This window comes from Camelus bactrianus, chromosome 3, assembly GCF_048773025.1.
Source record: "Camelus bactrianus isolate YW-2024 breed Bactrian camel chromosome 3, ASM4877302v1, whole genome shotgun sequence".
Lineage (NCBI taxonomy): Eukaryota > Metazoa > Chordata > Mammalia > Artiodactyla > Camelidae > Camelus > Camelus bactrianus.
In genome coordinates, this window is record NC_133541.1 from 93,890,382 (window position 1) to 93,907,380 (window position 16,999).

General features: G+C 53.6%; 1 protein-coding gene across 4 annotated transcripts in view; it reads right to left on the bottom strand.

Moving 5' to 3' along the window:
- Window positions 1-13,640, bottom strand: part of SEPTIN8 (septin 8) — a 27,071-nt gene extending 13,431 nt beyond the window's left edge. For 3 of the 4 annotated variants that reach the window (XM_074360647.1, XM_074360646.1, XM_074360649.1), the window contains exons 1-4: window positions 13,431-13,640; window positions 2,298-2,418; window positions 1,096-1,291; window positions 605-791 (exon numbers count right to left, since the gene is read on the bottom strand). In XM_074360647.1, the coding sequence (XP_074216748.1) occupies window positions 605-791; window positions 1,096-1,291; window positions 2,298-2,418; window positions 13,431-13,460 (534 nt within the window). In that variant the 5' untranslated portion in view covers window positions 13,461-13,640. The remainder of the gene's footprint in view (window positions 1-604; window positions 792-1,095; window positions 1,292-2,297; window positions 2,419-13,430) is intronic. The other variant, XM_074360648.1, reaches the window with a different exon arrangement.
- Window positions 13,641-16,999: the final 3,359 nt, after the last annotated feature.

Genomic DNA, 16,999 nt, shown 5'->3' on the forward strand with positions numbered 1-16,999 from the left:
CATGAGAGCTGACAGGTGACTGTGGGGCTGTACGCCCTCCAGGACCTCAAGCCATTCCTGTTGTCCCATGAAGCTGCCCTCTTAATACCTCATTCCTACTCCAATTCTGGGCCTTAACACTCCCCTCTCTACTGGGCTCAGGAAGAACCCAAGGGAAAGCCACAGTAGGAAGGACAGAGTAAGTGAAAGAAGCAGAGGAACTAGGAATTGGAGAGATAAAGCGAGCAGAGAACTGGGACGCTCTGAGGAGGTGGTCAGAGGGTCAGAGGAACAGGGGTGAGGTGGGGAGGTAACTCTAGGGGGATGGGGAGAAGGCCAGGAGTTGGCAGACTGAGAATTAGAATCAATTCAGCTGGAAGGAAAAGGCTCAGGGCCAGACAAGGGACGGAGCTCTGGAGAAAGAGCCCAGAGCAGTTGGGGCCAACTGGAGCTGTAGTGACAGATGCAAGAGAAAATACAGAGAGGACCAAGCCAGGGGGCAGTCCACAGGCCCGCAACTAGCAGAGCCCCTGACGACCACAGTGGACAGTCACACTGCAGCCGCCACACTCCACCTCCGTGTAGGACCGGGGAGCCCTCAGAACCAGCTGGAGGGGGGCTAGACCTTGCTGTCCAGTTTTTTCATGGTCACGAGGTCCAGGGACTTGAGGGAGTGCCCTGTGGGTGTGATGAAGTAGAGGCAGACGTGGATCCTTGTGTCGTGATAGTCGAAGAGCGAGCGGCGGATCTTCAGCTCTTCCTGCAGGTAGTTTTCAAACTGTGCGTCAATGTAGTCGACGATGGGCCTGTAACTACAGACAGCTCTGTCACCTGGAGGCAGGCAGTGGAGACACAGGGCAGGGCCGGAGCCAAGCCGGGATGCCCACCAGCCTTCCCTCTGGAGGAACAAACAACTTCTACCCAGGGATCTCTGTCTGGGTCCAGGAGGCTGACCCTTTCTCCTGGCCCGCCAAGCAGCCCTCCTCTGGCCCTCATGGAACACGGCTTGGTTCCCCGTCGGGGGAGCAGCGAGGAGGGCAGAGTGCTAGGGCAGGGTGTTAGAACCTTCGGCAATGTGGGTGGGATGGGGAAGAGACCGCCCTTCCTGCCTCTTGCCTCTCATCCTTATTGATCTGATCCCCGAAGCCCACAGCGTCCACAATAGTCAGCTTCAGCTGCACGTTGCTCTCCTGGAGGTCATAGGTCTGGGGCCGCAGGCGCACACACTCCTCATGGTGACTGGCTTCCTCTGTCTCGAAGGTCGTGTTGAAGAGCGTGTTCATCAGTGTGGACTTGCCAATGCCAGTCTCCCCTGGGAGAACAGGTTGTCAGGGGAGGGGATGTCAAAGGCTGGAACTGGGACTGTCCCTGGCTGTCAGCTAGGCCAGGTGGGGCTCAGGCACCCTGAGCCTCCATACAAGAGAGAGGAGGAGGCCTCCCACTCCATCCGTCACTGTCCTTGTCCTCAGGAACCATTCCTTCCCAGTGGCCTCAGAAATAATATGTGGACACAAGAGCCAAAAGGCTGACTTGGACATGAGACATGGGATGTGTTCGATATTTCCTCAGGGTGTAGGGAAGAGGCAGAGCCAGGCAACTGTGAGGCACCAATGGACACCTCTGCTGGCCTCAGTGGAACACAGTCACCTGCTTTCCATGCCATCCCTCCTGGGCCCAGGATGGTCATGGGGCCAGTAGGGCCAGGGTCTGAAGCCACCAGTGGTTCAGCCCACCTGTCCTGGGTGGCTCCAGGCCCATGGAGCTTTCATTGGGAGTGGGAGTTGTTCAGGAAAGGCTGCTTTCCTGGCAGATGCCAGGGCCTGGGCACCTGTGGAGGGTCTGGCAGGGCTCTTTGTGCCTCTGGGAACCTTCCAGAGCCCCCCTGCTGGGGACTGTATTTGTTCAGATGTGCACTGGAGCTCTTACCACATGATACTGTAATGGAGGGAGAGTCTGGTTTACCATAGTGTCTTTGACACAGTGGGAACAACAGTAAGTGTTTTTTGAACAAGCAAACAAATGAATCTAAACCACTGTTACAAACACTGAGTTTACAAAGTACTTTCATGCGCCTAATCCTGTTTACTCTTCATGGCAACCCTGAGTTGGGCCCTGGCTCCCACTCTGTCCTTGACCCTGGCAGAGACACCCACCAAAGCCTCGCCCTGACCAGCCCCCAGTGTCACTCTGCCTGGGGTGGGGTGGGGGGGGTCCCTTGCAGCTCAGCAGGTGGTCAGGGCAGCAGTGCCCCCATCTCCCAGAAGGTCCTTGTCCATCCTTGGTCTGAGGATGCCCCCTGGTCAGGCCATGACACTCACCCACACAGAGGATGTTGAAGCTGAAGCCCTGAGTGACCGACTTGCTGACCAGCTGGTCGGGGAGGCTGTCAAAGCCCACATGGCCGCCCAGGGAGAGGCTCCGGGGCTCCGGCTCTGCGTTCTGCCGAGAGAGAACAGAGAACTCAGTGAGCCCACTGGGGAAAAGGGACCGAGTAGCGGGGAGGCCAAAGCTGAGTCAGTCACCCCCAACCTTGTCTGAACTGCCAGTATATCTCAGCCACACTGCTAAGTGCACCAGAACCCCAAACTCAGGCCAAGTTTCCACAGAAGGAGCCCACGGGCCTCAGGGCTCATGAATTCATCTGGGAAGTGGCCTTTGGCCTCTGGGTCTACTCCTCCTGGACTGACCAGGGATGCCTGGGCCTGAGGCATCTCCTGGCAGATGGTCCCAAGACCTAGGGCTGCTACCCCGAGGGCTCACCTGCCCCCCTGCCCGGGAGGCCCCAGATGGTCCCTGGGTCTCAAAGTATTTCAAAAGGCCAAGATTGGAGGGTGTATGTGTTCTTGTGGCCTCTCCCATGGAAGCAGGACTCAAGCAAAGGCAGGTCTGGCCTGAACCTCTCACACTTGCACTGTCGGGGGGCCTCCCCCATCAGGCTGGGCTTACAGCCCTCCATGGGCATCCCTTGCTCCTCACGCACCCAATTGTGAAATGCACACATGGGCCTGCCTAAGGGGCCGGTGCTCACTTGGACCCACCACTGGGTCTCCGGACCGGTCTCTCGGGCATGGTGACTCTGAGGCCTCCTCTTGCCTCAGCGGTATTTATTCTCATGAGATTCCCAGGCTCTGGCTTGCACCACCCTCCCACCCCTACCCAGTCCTAGTTGCTTAGACAGAGGATTCTGGAGGAGAATGTGGAGGCCTGCCCAGCAACGCAGGCAGCAGTCCTGAGCAAGCAGGGGCCACTAAGCTGGCCCACAGAGCTATAAAAAGAACCCACCAGGACCCAAAGCAGAGGGTCAAGGTCGAACTCCAATCTGTGTGGACGGAGGCTCTGCTTCCTTGGGAAGGGGGTGGAATACTGTCTTCCAAGGGAAGGTTCCCAGGCTCAGCCTCCCTGGGTTTGGCCCCTCCCGAGGGCAGGCCCCGGAGAGCTCTGTGTGGGGCAGAAACATGCCTCCTCCATTCCCGAGCCCCTCTGCCCTGACTGCCAGCTAGACAGAGCAAGGACAGGACAGGGCAGGGCAGGAGGTCTGGGTCTTATCCTGCCATCCAGCCCACAGCTCCAGGACCAACTGAAGACAGCCCCAGGGGCACAGATTAGGACAGTGGCAGCCTTTATGCCAATGTGGACATAGGCACAGTGGGCAGAGGGGGCTGGGGACCAGACAGCAGGGCCCTGGATCCCAGCCTCCAGCACAGGGATCTCCTGAGCATCCACGCACCCCCTGACCTCTCTGCTGCCTCAGCCTAAACTTTCTAACCATGCTTTCCTCCCAGCTAGAGCACCTGGTACTCAAATCAGCCCTCTCTTCATTCACCGTGCCCATGTGCCCCCTCCCCCAGGCCCTCTCCCCCAGCTCTGTCACTGCAACCCGGCAACAAAGTCTCCAAGTGCATGTGTGCAGCCGAGACCCCACATGGCCCCTCTGGGAAGTTGTACTATCTCCTTGAACAAGTCAGAGTTACCTCTAAACCTGTTCTCTCCAATGATCCTCCTTGCTCTTACAGCTTCTCCCTGTCCCCTATCCCCAGGGGATTATGTCACAACCTTTCCAATAAAGTCCAGGTCCCCCCAGGGCTGCAAACATAATAAAAAAAAAAGTCCCCAAAGGCAGCTTCCTCTCACTGGTGCCCACATCAAAACCAGTAAATGGAGCATAGGATGTGCTGAGTCAGGTCCACACCCCCTAGCATGGTGTTCCAGGCCCTTCACTGTGAGGTCTTTCTCACAGGCTCAGTTCCTGCCTGGCTGGCTACCTGTGAGTGCACTTTTCAAACTTGGACCCTTCCCTGGGCTCCAGAGATCACTCTGCCTTTTCCCTGGCACCTGCTCTGGGCTGAGCCCTAAGTACTTACATTCCAGGCTCCTCACTTGGCTGTGACCCCATTCCCTTGCACTACTAGCTGTCCTTTTCATATGCACTGTGATTCTCCAACTCCTCCATAAGCTCCTTGAAGTGGGCTGCAGGCAGGGACAGGGGAAGGTCAGGTTTCCCATTCTTCCCACCCTCCCACCACTGTGCCCAACACACAACACTACCATTTATAAATCACGGAACACTGTCTTCGACTGCCACAGCATCGGGGGCATCTGCCCACCTTACACAGAGTTTCATTATTCGGTCTCTGCTCCACCTGCTCATGGCAGCTTGAGGATCAAATGGAGGACAGAACAGCTAGTCTAGAGTTTTTTTCCTTTCAGGCGAGACTGAAAATCTCCAAAATTTAAGGCGTGCTGTGCTTGCAGAGAAGGCTATGTGTTTATTCATCCTCTTCTTCCAAGAGTGACACAATCAGGATGCAATCCAACATCCTGTAGTCTGCCGCCAAAACCCACCCAGTCAGCTGTGTCTGGAAACCACACACGCGCACAGACAGAGTACTTGCACAGAAACAGAGGCCATCCTCTTCCTGAGTTTCCCTGACTCTCTTATAGTCCCAGGCTCCAAAGGCCAAGAGCAGCACTTGGGGGTCTCACCAAAGCCCACCTACCCATGCTCAGCCAGCCCTGCTTGCCTTCACTCACATAGCTGGGCTCTCTCTGGAGAAGTGTGTGGAGTACAGGGAGATCCTTGTGCCCAAGTTGTTGCCCAGGTGCACTCTGTCACTCCAGGGGCACAGACCGGGTGCAATCGATGCCTGCTCCAGAGCCTCAGGGGCCATGGGAGCACATGCACACACATGTGCACACACAGAAGAATGGTTGCTGGTTCTCTCAGGGACAGAGTGTTGTTCCCTGGTCTCAGGAGACTGACCTGACCTCCCAGCTCTACTGAGGTGTGACTCTCACTAATGCCAACCTCCCCGATCCTATATTTGGCATCAACAACATGTGATCCAAGGTGCACTGCTTACTCCAAAGTACTCCCCAGGTGTTTCTGCTGATCTGTGTGGGGTCCTAGCTGGCAGGAGCCAGCAGCCTACAAAGCATCACAAGCACGTCTCAGCTCCCACAGCTCAGAAAGGAGCTGCAGGTCTCCCACCCGCTACCTGCAGTTTGACAGGTCAAGACCTCAGCTCCAACTCCAGGGCTAGCTCCTAAGCCAGTCAGCATTGATCCCACAATTAGTTCAGGCACAGGTAAGCGACCCAGGTTGAGCGTTTACGACCATCTTATAACCATAAGGGGACCCAGCCTAAGACTAAAACCCACTCACAGAGGATGGCAGAGCCAATAAAATCACAGAGAAGAGAGAGCCAGTGTCTGCTCTACCTCTGGGCTTTTCCCTTTTCCCTGGCCACATCTCCCCTTTACCGCTTAAGCCAGGTGAATGGGAACTACCTATTACCTGCAACTGAAAGCTTCCTGACTGCTACAGTCTCCGAAGTGAAACTCTCTGAATGCAGCAGAACAAGGAGAAAGCCAGGAGGGCAAGGACGGGGAAGGAAAAAGCGGTGTTACCACCGCAGGAAGGAACAGCTGTCAAAGGATGACTCCCACTTTGCCAAGGACCACCTGTGCAGACTAAGCCGAGTTATTTATACAGTCTTTTCCCACCCTATGTGGCAGACACCATTATCATCCCCACTTTACAGGTAAGGAAACTGAGGTGCACAGAAGCTAGAGAACTAATCAGGGCCGAGTGGGGCTTTGGGAGCAGCCAAGCCCTTGCTCCAAACCATTCAGCTATACTGAATACTCCCCCACTCTCACAATGTTCCTAACTCACTCATTCAGCCACCCAACACATGCTTGCTGGGCACATCTGCTGCGTGCCAGGCACTGGGATGGCCGCCAATAAAAAGATGAGGACACCAGATTCTAGAGATGAGGGGCTTAGTCTAATCTCAAATGCCTGTAGAAGCTAGGCAGGTAATGTGAGTGAAGGGAAGCACTCTAGTAATAACAACCACGCCTAACAGTTATCAAGCGCTTACCACGTATGACTCTAATTTAATCTTATTTAGTCCACGCATTTGCCCTATGAGGTAGGCTGTATATTATCTCCACTGTACAGAAATAGACAGTTGAGGCACCAAGAGATTAGGTAATTTTTCCAAGACCACATTGCTCAGGAGGGTGAAGCCAGGATCTGAATGGAGATGGTCTGACTGCAAAACCCACACTTCCAGCCACATCACTCTGATGCCTATTGGATGAAAGACTCGGTGCCTTGGCTGAATGTGGGGGCCTCAGGGAGTGGTAGGAACAGCGGGGAACTGCAGAGGCTGCGCTCAGTCCAAGATGGCTATGGTTTTGTGACTCCAGCCAACTGTGGAAATGCAGACCTAGTGTTGCTAGATCTTCCAATTTTTTTTTTTAAAACAGAATCCAGAAATCCATATTTTTATGTGAAACCCACTAATTTTCAAAAGTTGGCAACAACTACAAATTGAGAATACCATGAGGGCCCAACACAGTATGTCTGGGGCCTGACAGTCTGCAACCCCAGGTCTGGTAGGATAGTGACCTGGAAGGAGAAAACACCAGGTCTCCACTCGTGATATGGAGACGCACAGGAGACTCCTCTGCAGGAGGAGCTTTCCTGCTGGACAACTCAACTCAGACCCTGGAGAGAGGTGGACCCAGCTGCTTCTGGCCCTTTCCACACAACCAGCTCCCAGGGGTGCAGCTCTGGGGGGCATGAGCTGTCCTCAAAGCTCCAGGATATAGAGTCAGCAGCTCTGAGCTCTACACACACAATGGGAAACTCCACAGGGCCATTATCCCCTCTCTAATCACTAACAAGCTTTTGGCTCCTGAGCCAGGCTCCGGGATTCTATGTCATCATTTCTTTGGCACATCAAAGACAACAACCAAAATAATAACTGCTCAGGCTGACTGCGTTCCTCCATGCCCGGTCGTCCAGAACAAAGTGGAGAATGGCATTTTGTTATGCAGCCCAGTGGATAAATAGGACGTCCTTTTCCTGACCAGGAAATGCTGTCTGAGTCTTCTGGAGCAGCCCTAATTACCAGCCAAGAGGAGCTGCCCCCTTTACCAAGAAGAGAGGTGAGATTTGGGGAGAAACCATGTCTCACACTTGCCCACACAAAAACAGGCTTTTACCCTGGAGGAACTGGCAATCTGTTGAATGTCTGCACCAATAGAGGCAAGGAAGCTATGGGTGAATAAAGATCCCTTGACACCAAGCCTCCCAAACTGGGTTGGTTGTTCAGGTGGGAGCAGAGTTGATAGCCCACCATAACTATATCTGACTCTTGAATCCTAGACAAAGTGTAGCCTCCACCCCAGATCTTCCACAGAGTTCTCTCCAAGTGCCCTGGAGTTCTAACACTTTTCTCCTCTCAGGCTCCCATGCCTAGCACCTACTGTCCTGAGCACCCCGCAGGCAGACATGAAGCCTTCTCCCCAAGAGAGCTCCAGCTTCGGGGAGGCGTATTAAGTTGCTGTGCAATGGACCCAGGAATCTCTGCGCCACTGGGAGCCTTCTCCACCCATGCTCCTGGCACAAACCACCCTACCCCCGGCTCTAGCTACTCTGGACCTTAAATAGCCAGAGCAGAGGCCTCTGGCCAGAACCCGTGGTCATAGAACAACTGTCCTTGAGTCCGAGAGGAATCCTAGGAATTTTCCCAGGAAAGGCTTAGGCTCTGGTCCCAGGATTCCACAACAAGCCTCTAAGCCCAGGTCAAAGGTTACGGGAAATAACCACAGGGATGTGCATGGGAGGGAGGGGGTGGTAAGGCTGCTACCCTGGGCCAGGAGGGAAGAATAGAGGCAGGATATACCTGTCTGCAATCAAAAGGACACCTGAGAACCAAAGTGTCTATCTCTTTGGTGGCAACAAAAACCTGGGGAGAAGACATGAGCCAGGATCAGCCTTCATGGCACTAGCACAGTAGCAAACAAGGTGATAATGGCAAGATGGCAGTTGGGCCCCAGGAGGAGGTCACTCCCTCAAGGCCATTCATCCCCCCTCCATCCTGGGAAGAGAAGGGACTTTGAGAAACTACCCCCAGAAGTCCAAGGCCACCCATGCCCTGACCCCAGTATTCCAGGCTCTCTGCGTCCCTGCCTCAATGAGAAGCACTTCCCTTCCTCTCTGCACACAAGACAGCCGCTTAGTAATTTGGGATGGTTTGTTTCACACTTCTCATGTCAGAATCAGGTTTCCAAGAAGCCAGCAGCACAGTTACTGGTCTCTGGGCCCACCACCCTGCCCCAGGCCTAGGACACAGAAACATTCCTGAGCTTTGTTGTGCCGCCTAAGAGGGAGTGGTCCATCTCACCATGGAGTGGATGGGGAGGGCACTAGGGGCCACAGAAGGTACTGGAACCCCAGGTGTTCATACTTTCCCACTTGGCTCAGGGACTGTGGTGGCAGCCCCTACTTCCCTGCAGCAGGAAAAGCCACAGTAGTCTGGACATCACTAGATGAAGGCAGCCTATGTTCCACAGTGAATGAGACCCCACCCTTGGAAAGAGGAATGTGGGCAGCAAAGGCGACCCTGCCCGCCTCTTACCCTAGGATGGATGCCGGTGCTGGGAAGGGGCAGAGAAATGCAGGGGCACCAAAGAGGGCCAGTGGAGGCTCCAGGCAGGACTGCTATACCTCTCTGTTGCATGTGCCATTCACCCCAGCACCAGGCAGAGTGTCACGCTTGCACCCAGGCCCTGCAGCCTGGTGAGTGAACCTGGGTCCATGCCCACAGCCTTCCCTGAACCTCAGGCTCCAGGTGGCCCAAGCCCAGGGGGCCCCTCGGAGAGTAGGGAGAACCTGTGATCTCAAATAGGCCCTATTCTTTCCTTCCCTGAATCTGTCCCTCCCATGTGGCCTCCAACATAGGGGCCAAGAACCATCTGGAAGCCATGTGTTCTAGGGAGAAGAATATCTAATTTGCCCTAATACCATCCAGGGCAACTGATGTTACAGCCTGGATGTCCCCTGCCCTGTCCTCCACCACCTCTTCCCAGACATGGTTCCTCACACGAGCCCTGAGGATGCAAATGGCTCCAGCGAAGAACACCCCAGCTCTATCACAAAGGCGTGTCGACCTTGGGAGGCATTCCTTCCCTCAGCATATGTGTCTCCCTTCTGCCTGCATAGCTCCACATCTAGTTTTCTGGCAAAGTTTGTGCCTTGGGGCCATGACTGGGGATCCTGAGACCCAAGCTGGCAGCACAGAGGCGGAAGACTGGAGAGGCTGCAGGGGACACACGGAGGCCAGCCAGTCCTCAGGCCCTTTGCTCTGTCATCCTGCAGCGGCTTTCTTCTGGTAGCTGGACCAGAGCCACAGAAACATTCGTGGTAGTTACTGCCCCGAATATTTACCTCCACCTAGCCCATCTTAGGACTCCAAACTCAGAGGGCTCTACCCTCTTGGTCATCTCAAGGGGGGCTCAGGGGATGATTTTGGGTCTCAGGCCCACACGTGCCAAAGACCAGAGTCTGCATCCTTATTCACCCACAGGCTGCTGGCATCAACCAGGTGATGGACACAAAATATCCAGCACCCTCCCTGCCATCCCAAGCTTTTGACAAATGTCTGGCTCTGGGTTCCCAGCCTCCATCCATTCTCCCAAGTGGCTGGCATTGTGGTCAGTCTCCTTCTTGCCACCCTCTCTGTTCCTACTCTGGTCAGTCCCTTACTATATGCTCCCTTGGATCACCAATGCCTTCCCATCAGTCTCCCTGCTGGGATCCATTCCAATCAAGATCCTAGGCAGAACTTTCTAAGGTGAGTACCCAAAGCGTGGTATCATGCCTATGAGGGAGGCAGGGCAGGGCCAACTCCCCTCCCAGAAGAAGCAGGTGGAGCTGCAGCCTTGCAGGTGGTGCTCACATATAACCCCTCCACCCCACGAGGCACTGAGAGCTGCATAGATGTCCCTTGCTCAGCTCTTGTTTCTCCTTCAGAACAGCTCAGCAGGGAAGTTATTGGCCATTTTCAAAGAACAGGGAGATACCACTCCATGACAGCCACACTAGGGTGAGAGGGCTGCCTCCCACATTCCTTCCCACCAGCTCTTGCTTCAAGGATGGAGTAGGCACTCTCTGGATAGCCTGCTTCTTGGGGAAGTGTCAAGATTACAGGGGTGACAACGGAAGTGACAGATGGTGCTCGGGATAAAGTGGTGAGGGAATGGGGGAGAGTGACTGGCTGGGAGGGATGCCAGGCATGAGGCTGCCGTGCCACACACCCCCTCTCCCTCAGAGCTCCACTCTCCCTGGGCGCTCAGTCCTCCCTCACCACGGAGTCTGAACCCTGCCCCATGAGATTCCAACAGAAGCAGCACAGGAGTTGGACCCTGGGTCAGAAAAAGAGTATGCTCCAGAGTCTGGGACCCATGAAGGAGGAGGGCAAAGCAAGAGTAGACAGGACTCTGGCTGCCCAAGGAGGGCAAGAGGGAACAGAAACTCCCCAAAGGGCTGTTCCAGACATGCACATCCAGGGACATCTCAACTCTAACTCCATGGCTGATCCAGGGTTGAGCAAGGCTCAGCCAGAGTGTAAAGGATGCTGAGCCTGAGGGGTTTACATCACGCCACGTGGGGAACAGGAGCCCAGCACACACTGACCTCAGAGCACCACTATGCTCATCTAAGCTCCAGGTTGGGAGAGTTCCCAAGCCCTCTGGGGCTGGTCCAACTACCGAGCTAGCCCAAGGGGCAGTGTCAACCTGCTACAGCTCAGTCAGATCATAGCCTCTTGGCCACTGCTTAACACCCAAGTCAACCCTGGGGCTGGTGCGACACCTAAACATATCTCCCAACATGCCACAGACTGCAATTAATCTTCCAGAAACTCTCTGAAGAATACCAGTATGGTTATATCCACTTCATAGCAAGATAAAGGAAGAAATGATTTTCCCAGGATGACAAGGCAGGAGAGAATGGAGTACAGACTCCTAAATTCTGGCCAAACCCCACCCAAGGTCTCCACCCAAATTCAACCGTGTCCAAGTCTTCCCAGAAGGCTGACGGCCCAAAGTGTGAAGGGTGTGGAAGGCATCCATTCATCTGACTTAACCTGGCACAGTAACCGAGGCCCCTGAGCTCAGGTTGTACACCCTTACTTGAGTCAGTCCCCTCCTGGTGCGTTGGCCCACCATGGGGATAATACCTGAACTCCTCACAGATGTGGTTTAAGAGCAAACACAGGAATCTGGGGGCAAGAGCCTTTCCAGCTGACTGCCTGGTAGTGCAGCAGAGCCTTTCAGTTCAGCCTCTGAGGATAACCTCCGGATGTGCAGTGATGGGAGACCCTAGGGAGGGTGCTGTCTAACGGAGCAAACTCATTCTCTGCTGCCTTTTTACAGAGAGGGCCAGTCTTCACATCCACGTTGACACTAGGTAACACATATCACTTACTGTGTCTTTACCATGTGCTAGACACTGCTCTAAGCACCTCACCTGGATCCTCTCATTAAATCCTTCCAATAACCCTAAGAGGGAGGTAGTATTTTTATTCCATTATACAGATAAGAACATTGAGGGGTTAAACAACTTGCCCAAGGTCACACGGCCAACAACACATTAGGCAGTCTGATTCTGGTTACTCTACATACCATTCCCACCTGCAAGACCAACTGTTAGAATCACCTCTGGCCACAGACAGACAAGCGCCAGACATAACTTTCTGGTCAGCTGGGCACAGAAAATGCACACAGACATACAGGCAGAGATGTGCAAACATTCACAGGTCTCTTGGCCTCCAGCTAACCAGCAGGTCTGTTGGGATTCAGGCACTGGCCTCCTGGGGTGCCTGAACAAATTCCCATTTACAGTGAGGGGGTGGGGTGAACTTTGATTTGCCCAACCTCTAAATCCTGTGTTTAAACTTACTGACCTGACTTGCAGCCCCCTCTCCAATGAGAATAAATTACCCCAGTCTAAAAATTATGAAACCAGGAGTTCCTGCTTTATTTATGCATATTTCCAAAGTAGACCAAAAAATGTATTTTCAGATTAAAGAGAAAATTTACATATATAAATTCAGAACAGAGTATTTATAGCATTAATTACATAAGTCCTGGATCCCTTATTTAGTCCCAGAACCAATTCCTTATCGGTCACATATTTAGCATATCCCCCCTCCCCCCAAAATCCCTGGGCCTTTCCTCCCCCTTACCACGGACCAGGGCCATGCTGGCAGGAGGACACAGCTTCCTTCACAGCCCAACCTCCTAGACACACCCAAATCCAGCCTTAGACATCAAGGGACCTGCAAACACAATCCCCAAAAGGTCCCTCTCCCCGGGTGAATTATAAAAAGCCTTCAGGAAGTTGGCTATTGGTCGGCTCAGGCCCAGAGAGACCTCTGCAGGAATCACCAGAGACGTTAGCCCTGCAGAAGGCATACCCGGACTGGGGCCCAAACAAACATCCACTGGGCTGAATCTGGAATCTCTCTAGTTCCTGGGCAATGGCTGCTTCAGACCCGACCACTGAGGCCGGACCTGCCTGGAATCGCACCCAGGATCCAGGCGCTTGGGTAGCGGGTGGAGGTTGGGGGTTAGAGCGGGAAGCAAAAGCAGGCCCAGGTCTTCAAGACCCAAGTCTGCAACTGCCCTGAGCTCATTTGAAGGACTCCCTCGGATCCCTAGGGCTTCATCCTCACCGGTTGTGCCCATCAAACAGCACCTGCGCTGCTAGGCATCTCCCCAGCACTGTAAAAAGAAACACTCAGGGAGATGGGGGTTCGGAGAATCCTGGATCCTTCTGTCCGGCCCCCGAGGCCCCAGTCTGTCCTCGCACCTAGGCGGATATTTATTTGCTCCTTTTCGCGAAAGGGGTCTGCCTCTTCTTCGCCCAAGGGGGGCGACCCCGCCAGCCGCCCGGCAAGGCGCCCCCGCCAGCAGCCCCGCGACCCCGAGATAGCGCTGCGAAGAGCCCGCCCCGGTGTCCCCCCGCCCGCCCGGCATCGAGGCCCGGCTGCGCGGTGCTGACAGCCCGGCTCGCGCCCCCGGCCAGCTGCAGGGCGGCCCCCTCCCCGCGCCCCGTGCTTCCCGCGCGCGCCGCGGCCCAGCAGGGCCCTCACCGAGAAGCGTTCCAGGTCAGTGGCCGCCATGGCGAGCTCCGCGCCGGGCGGGCGAGCCAGGACGAGCACCCGGGGGCGACGGGGACAAGCCGGCTGCGGGACGCGCTCCGCCCGGGCGGCTGCGGCTGAATGGATCCAATATGGCCACTTCCTGGAAACTCCCCTTGGCGGCGGCGGCGGCGGGAGAAGCCGCGGAGCCGCCTCCGCCCCCGCCCGCGGGACCGGCCTCCCCGCCCGTCCCGGCCACGAGCGCAGCTCCAGCCCCGCCGCTGGGACGGCCGGGGGTCTCCGCTGCGAGGCGGGAGGTGCCAGTTGCAGGGACTGCTGGGACTTGTAGTCCGCGAGTTGGGGGGGTCGGGAGGGCAGAGGCCAGGAGGGCAGTGCCCGGGGGCCCAAGGCCGGTGCCTGGGGCCTGCGGTGTGTCCCTGGGAGGCTGGAGCCCAGCCTGGGTGGGAGTGTCCCGCGCCCGCGCTCTAGGAAGCCCGTTCTGTGCGGAGGAGAGTAGGGTGCTGCGTGCGCCCTAGGGGTCTCCCCCGCCAAGCTGCCTCCTGCAAATGCACTGGGATCACCCGCCAGAGTGTCGACGGGCTACAGGAGGCCCGTCGGGTCCAGGAGAGACCGCCTCCGCCTCGTATGACTGAATCCTGGGCCCCACCTGATGCTTTGGTCGGAGTCTGGGAGGAACCCAGGGCGGGACCCGCGCATCCGGCCAGGCGGCCTTCCCGGGCCAGGGACCAACCTTCAAGTCCTTGCGCAACGAATGCACAGGATGCGCAGTTGAGGCTCTGGATTTGTGCAACAGAAAAGCCGAACTCGACAGTCAAGACATCAGATTGCAAGTGACCGTCACCCTGCCTGCCCCCAAGGGTTTGGAGCGATGTCTTAATGGAATCTGGGCACTGTGCAAACAAGACTCCCAATGAATGCACATTCTCTCTGCTAATCTCACTACTCAAAAAGTGCACAAAACTTAGAAAATTAATACCTCTGCCCAAGCCAAAGGCCGCAGGGAGCTCTGGTCCTTTTCGCTATGTGTAAAATCCAGCTCCACCTCTGTACCCTCCTTTTCTTTCCCCTCCCTCTGCCTTTCCCTCGGCTCTCTTTTTGATAATATATATAGTAAGGCTTGCCTCCTGCTCCTCCAGTGGCCTCATCCCAGATGGGTACAGCCTCCACACCACTCCCACCCCCAGTATCTTCCAGCTTGTCCCTCCTTTCCAGGAATTTGCGCTGGCTGAAGGTGCCCAAAGACCTATCTGGATTCGGCACACCTGGCCTTAAGAGGAGCCCCTTCCTGTCCCTTCCACTAGCTTTCCCCTCCCTTCTCTCCTGGACAAAGCTGTAGCTTGTCACTAAGGTGCAGTGACATCTCACTGGTCCTTTCTGACTCAGTGTGCTCACTTTGTTCTTCCCTATCATGGTGTTTCATATGCTATGTGGTAGTTATTTACAAGAAGCAGGCAAAACAATGGTTAAGGGAGCTGAACCTACAGCAAACTGCCTGGGTTGGAACCCTGCCTCCATCCCTTGCTAGCTTTTCAACCTTAGGCAGTTTACCTGTGCCTCCCTTTCCTCATTCTAAAAGTGACAATAAATATAATACCTCTGCCACAGGATTAAACATGATGAAATAAGGAAAGGGCTTTAAACTATACTTGAAATAAAATGTTTAATAAAATCTCCCTCTCTAGACTACAAAGGCCTTGATGTCAGAACTGAGACAGAGAGAGGGAGGGAGGGAGGGAGGGAGAGAGAGAGTATCTATCGGTGTTGAGTTGATCATCTTAGACTATGCTGTTTCCTTTTGCTTTCCTATAACTGGCAAGAAATCTGTCCCAACTACCATTTGCTGCATCACCACTCTCTGGGATCTGCCCTAAATTATCTTTAAAATGGTCTCCCCACCCCCCACCCCAGTTGGGTATATTTCAAAATACCTACTTCTAGCAGCTCCAGCTGCTGGCAGTGAGAAGGAAAAGCCCAGATCACAGCTGACTACTTTCTCCTGAGATATGTTCACTCTACTAGAAAAATTTACATCTACTCCCCAAGCCCCAAATTTCTTTTTCTTTCTTCCTCTTCTTCTCAGTCTCCTTTGGGTTCCTCTTCTTCTCCTTCCTCCTCCTCCCTTCCTCTTCCTCTTCTGTTCCTCCTCCTGCCCTTCCTTCTCCTCCTTCTTTGCCTTTCTCCTCTTCTTCTCCTTCTCCCTCTCCCTCACCCTCTCCTTCCTCCTCCTCTTCCTCCTCTCTGCCCCCAGCCTCCTCCAGTGCTGCTGCTGGTCAGAAGTACTGAAGGAGGAAGAGTTACCTGTGGAAACAAAAATGAGTACAGCAATCATTTCTCACCTGAGGCCAAATGTTATTCCCCATGGCAGCATTCCCTAGTGTTCTTTGTACACCCAGGAGAAGGTCATAACTGTTACACACACAGTGGTCCCACAGTTAAATAACTGTATGTGTGGCATGCTGAGTTCCATACAGGGAAAGGTTTCTGTAGAAGTCCTCAGAGCTTTTGATAAGCCTACATGCACCGTCACTGTCTGAGAGGTAAAGGGAATATGCAGCCCTCCTCAAACTTGGTTGACCACCCCTCTGCCCCCACCCCCCATACACACCAGCACCACACTGAACGTGAGCACGACAGACCTCGCTGTCGCTTGTTTTTTACTTTTGCTTAGTTTCATCATACAAAAGTTCAAAATGTTGCTGTTGTAAAGTTTACCTGTTATTTTCTTCATGGTTTTCAACATGAAACCTCTTTTCAAAAAAAATTATTACCTATTTCAAATTCATAAAAATATTCTCTTTGTGTCTTCTTACGAAATGTTTTTTTTTAAATTTTTGTCACATTTAGATCCATCAGTGATTTGTTTATGTGTGTGCCTAACCAATTGTTTCATCATCACTGATGTACAATGCAAATAATATCAAAAAACTAAATTTTTATGTGTGTGTGTAAGTCTGTGGATCAGTTAGGATAAGGTTTAGTTGCTTCAAAAAGACAGAAGTTTCTTTCTTTTTCACATTATCCAGATAGGCAGTCTAGGTGATGTGACATTCTGTGCATGCCTTCTATGCTGCTTTGCTTTGAAAAGCCTTGATCTTGTGGTCCCACATGGTGAAACTGGCATTCCAGGCAGCAGGAGGGAATGAAGGCAATAAAGGAAAAACAAGCAAACACTCTCAGGCGGTCCCAGAAGCTGCCACATGGTATATCTGCTTAACTATTGGCCAGAACTGGGAAGTGGGATCTTTCTTCTGGTCATCATATGTACAGCTAAAAATTCCACAAAATGTTAGGACAATAGATGTTGGCAGATAGCAGCAGTATCTGCCAAGTCTGTTTTTGGACTATTTAATCTGTTCAGTGAGATGCTTGAAATTTTTTTTTCTATTGTTTAAAATGTTTTATTTGTTTATTTATTGAAAAATTAAAATACAAAAAAAGACAAACAAGAAAATAATCAGCTATATACCACCTTTAAGAATCAACCACAGAAATGACCATTACATTACATCATTCTACAAAGCTTTCTATGCATATTTACAGACAGGAGCAAAGATCACAGA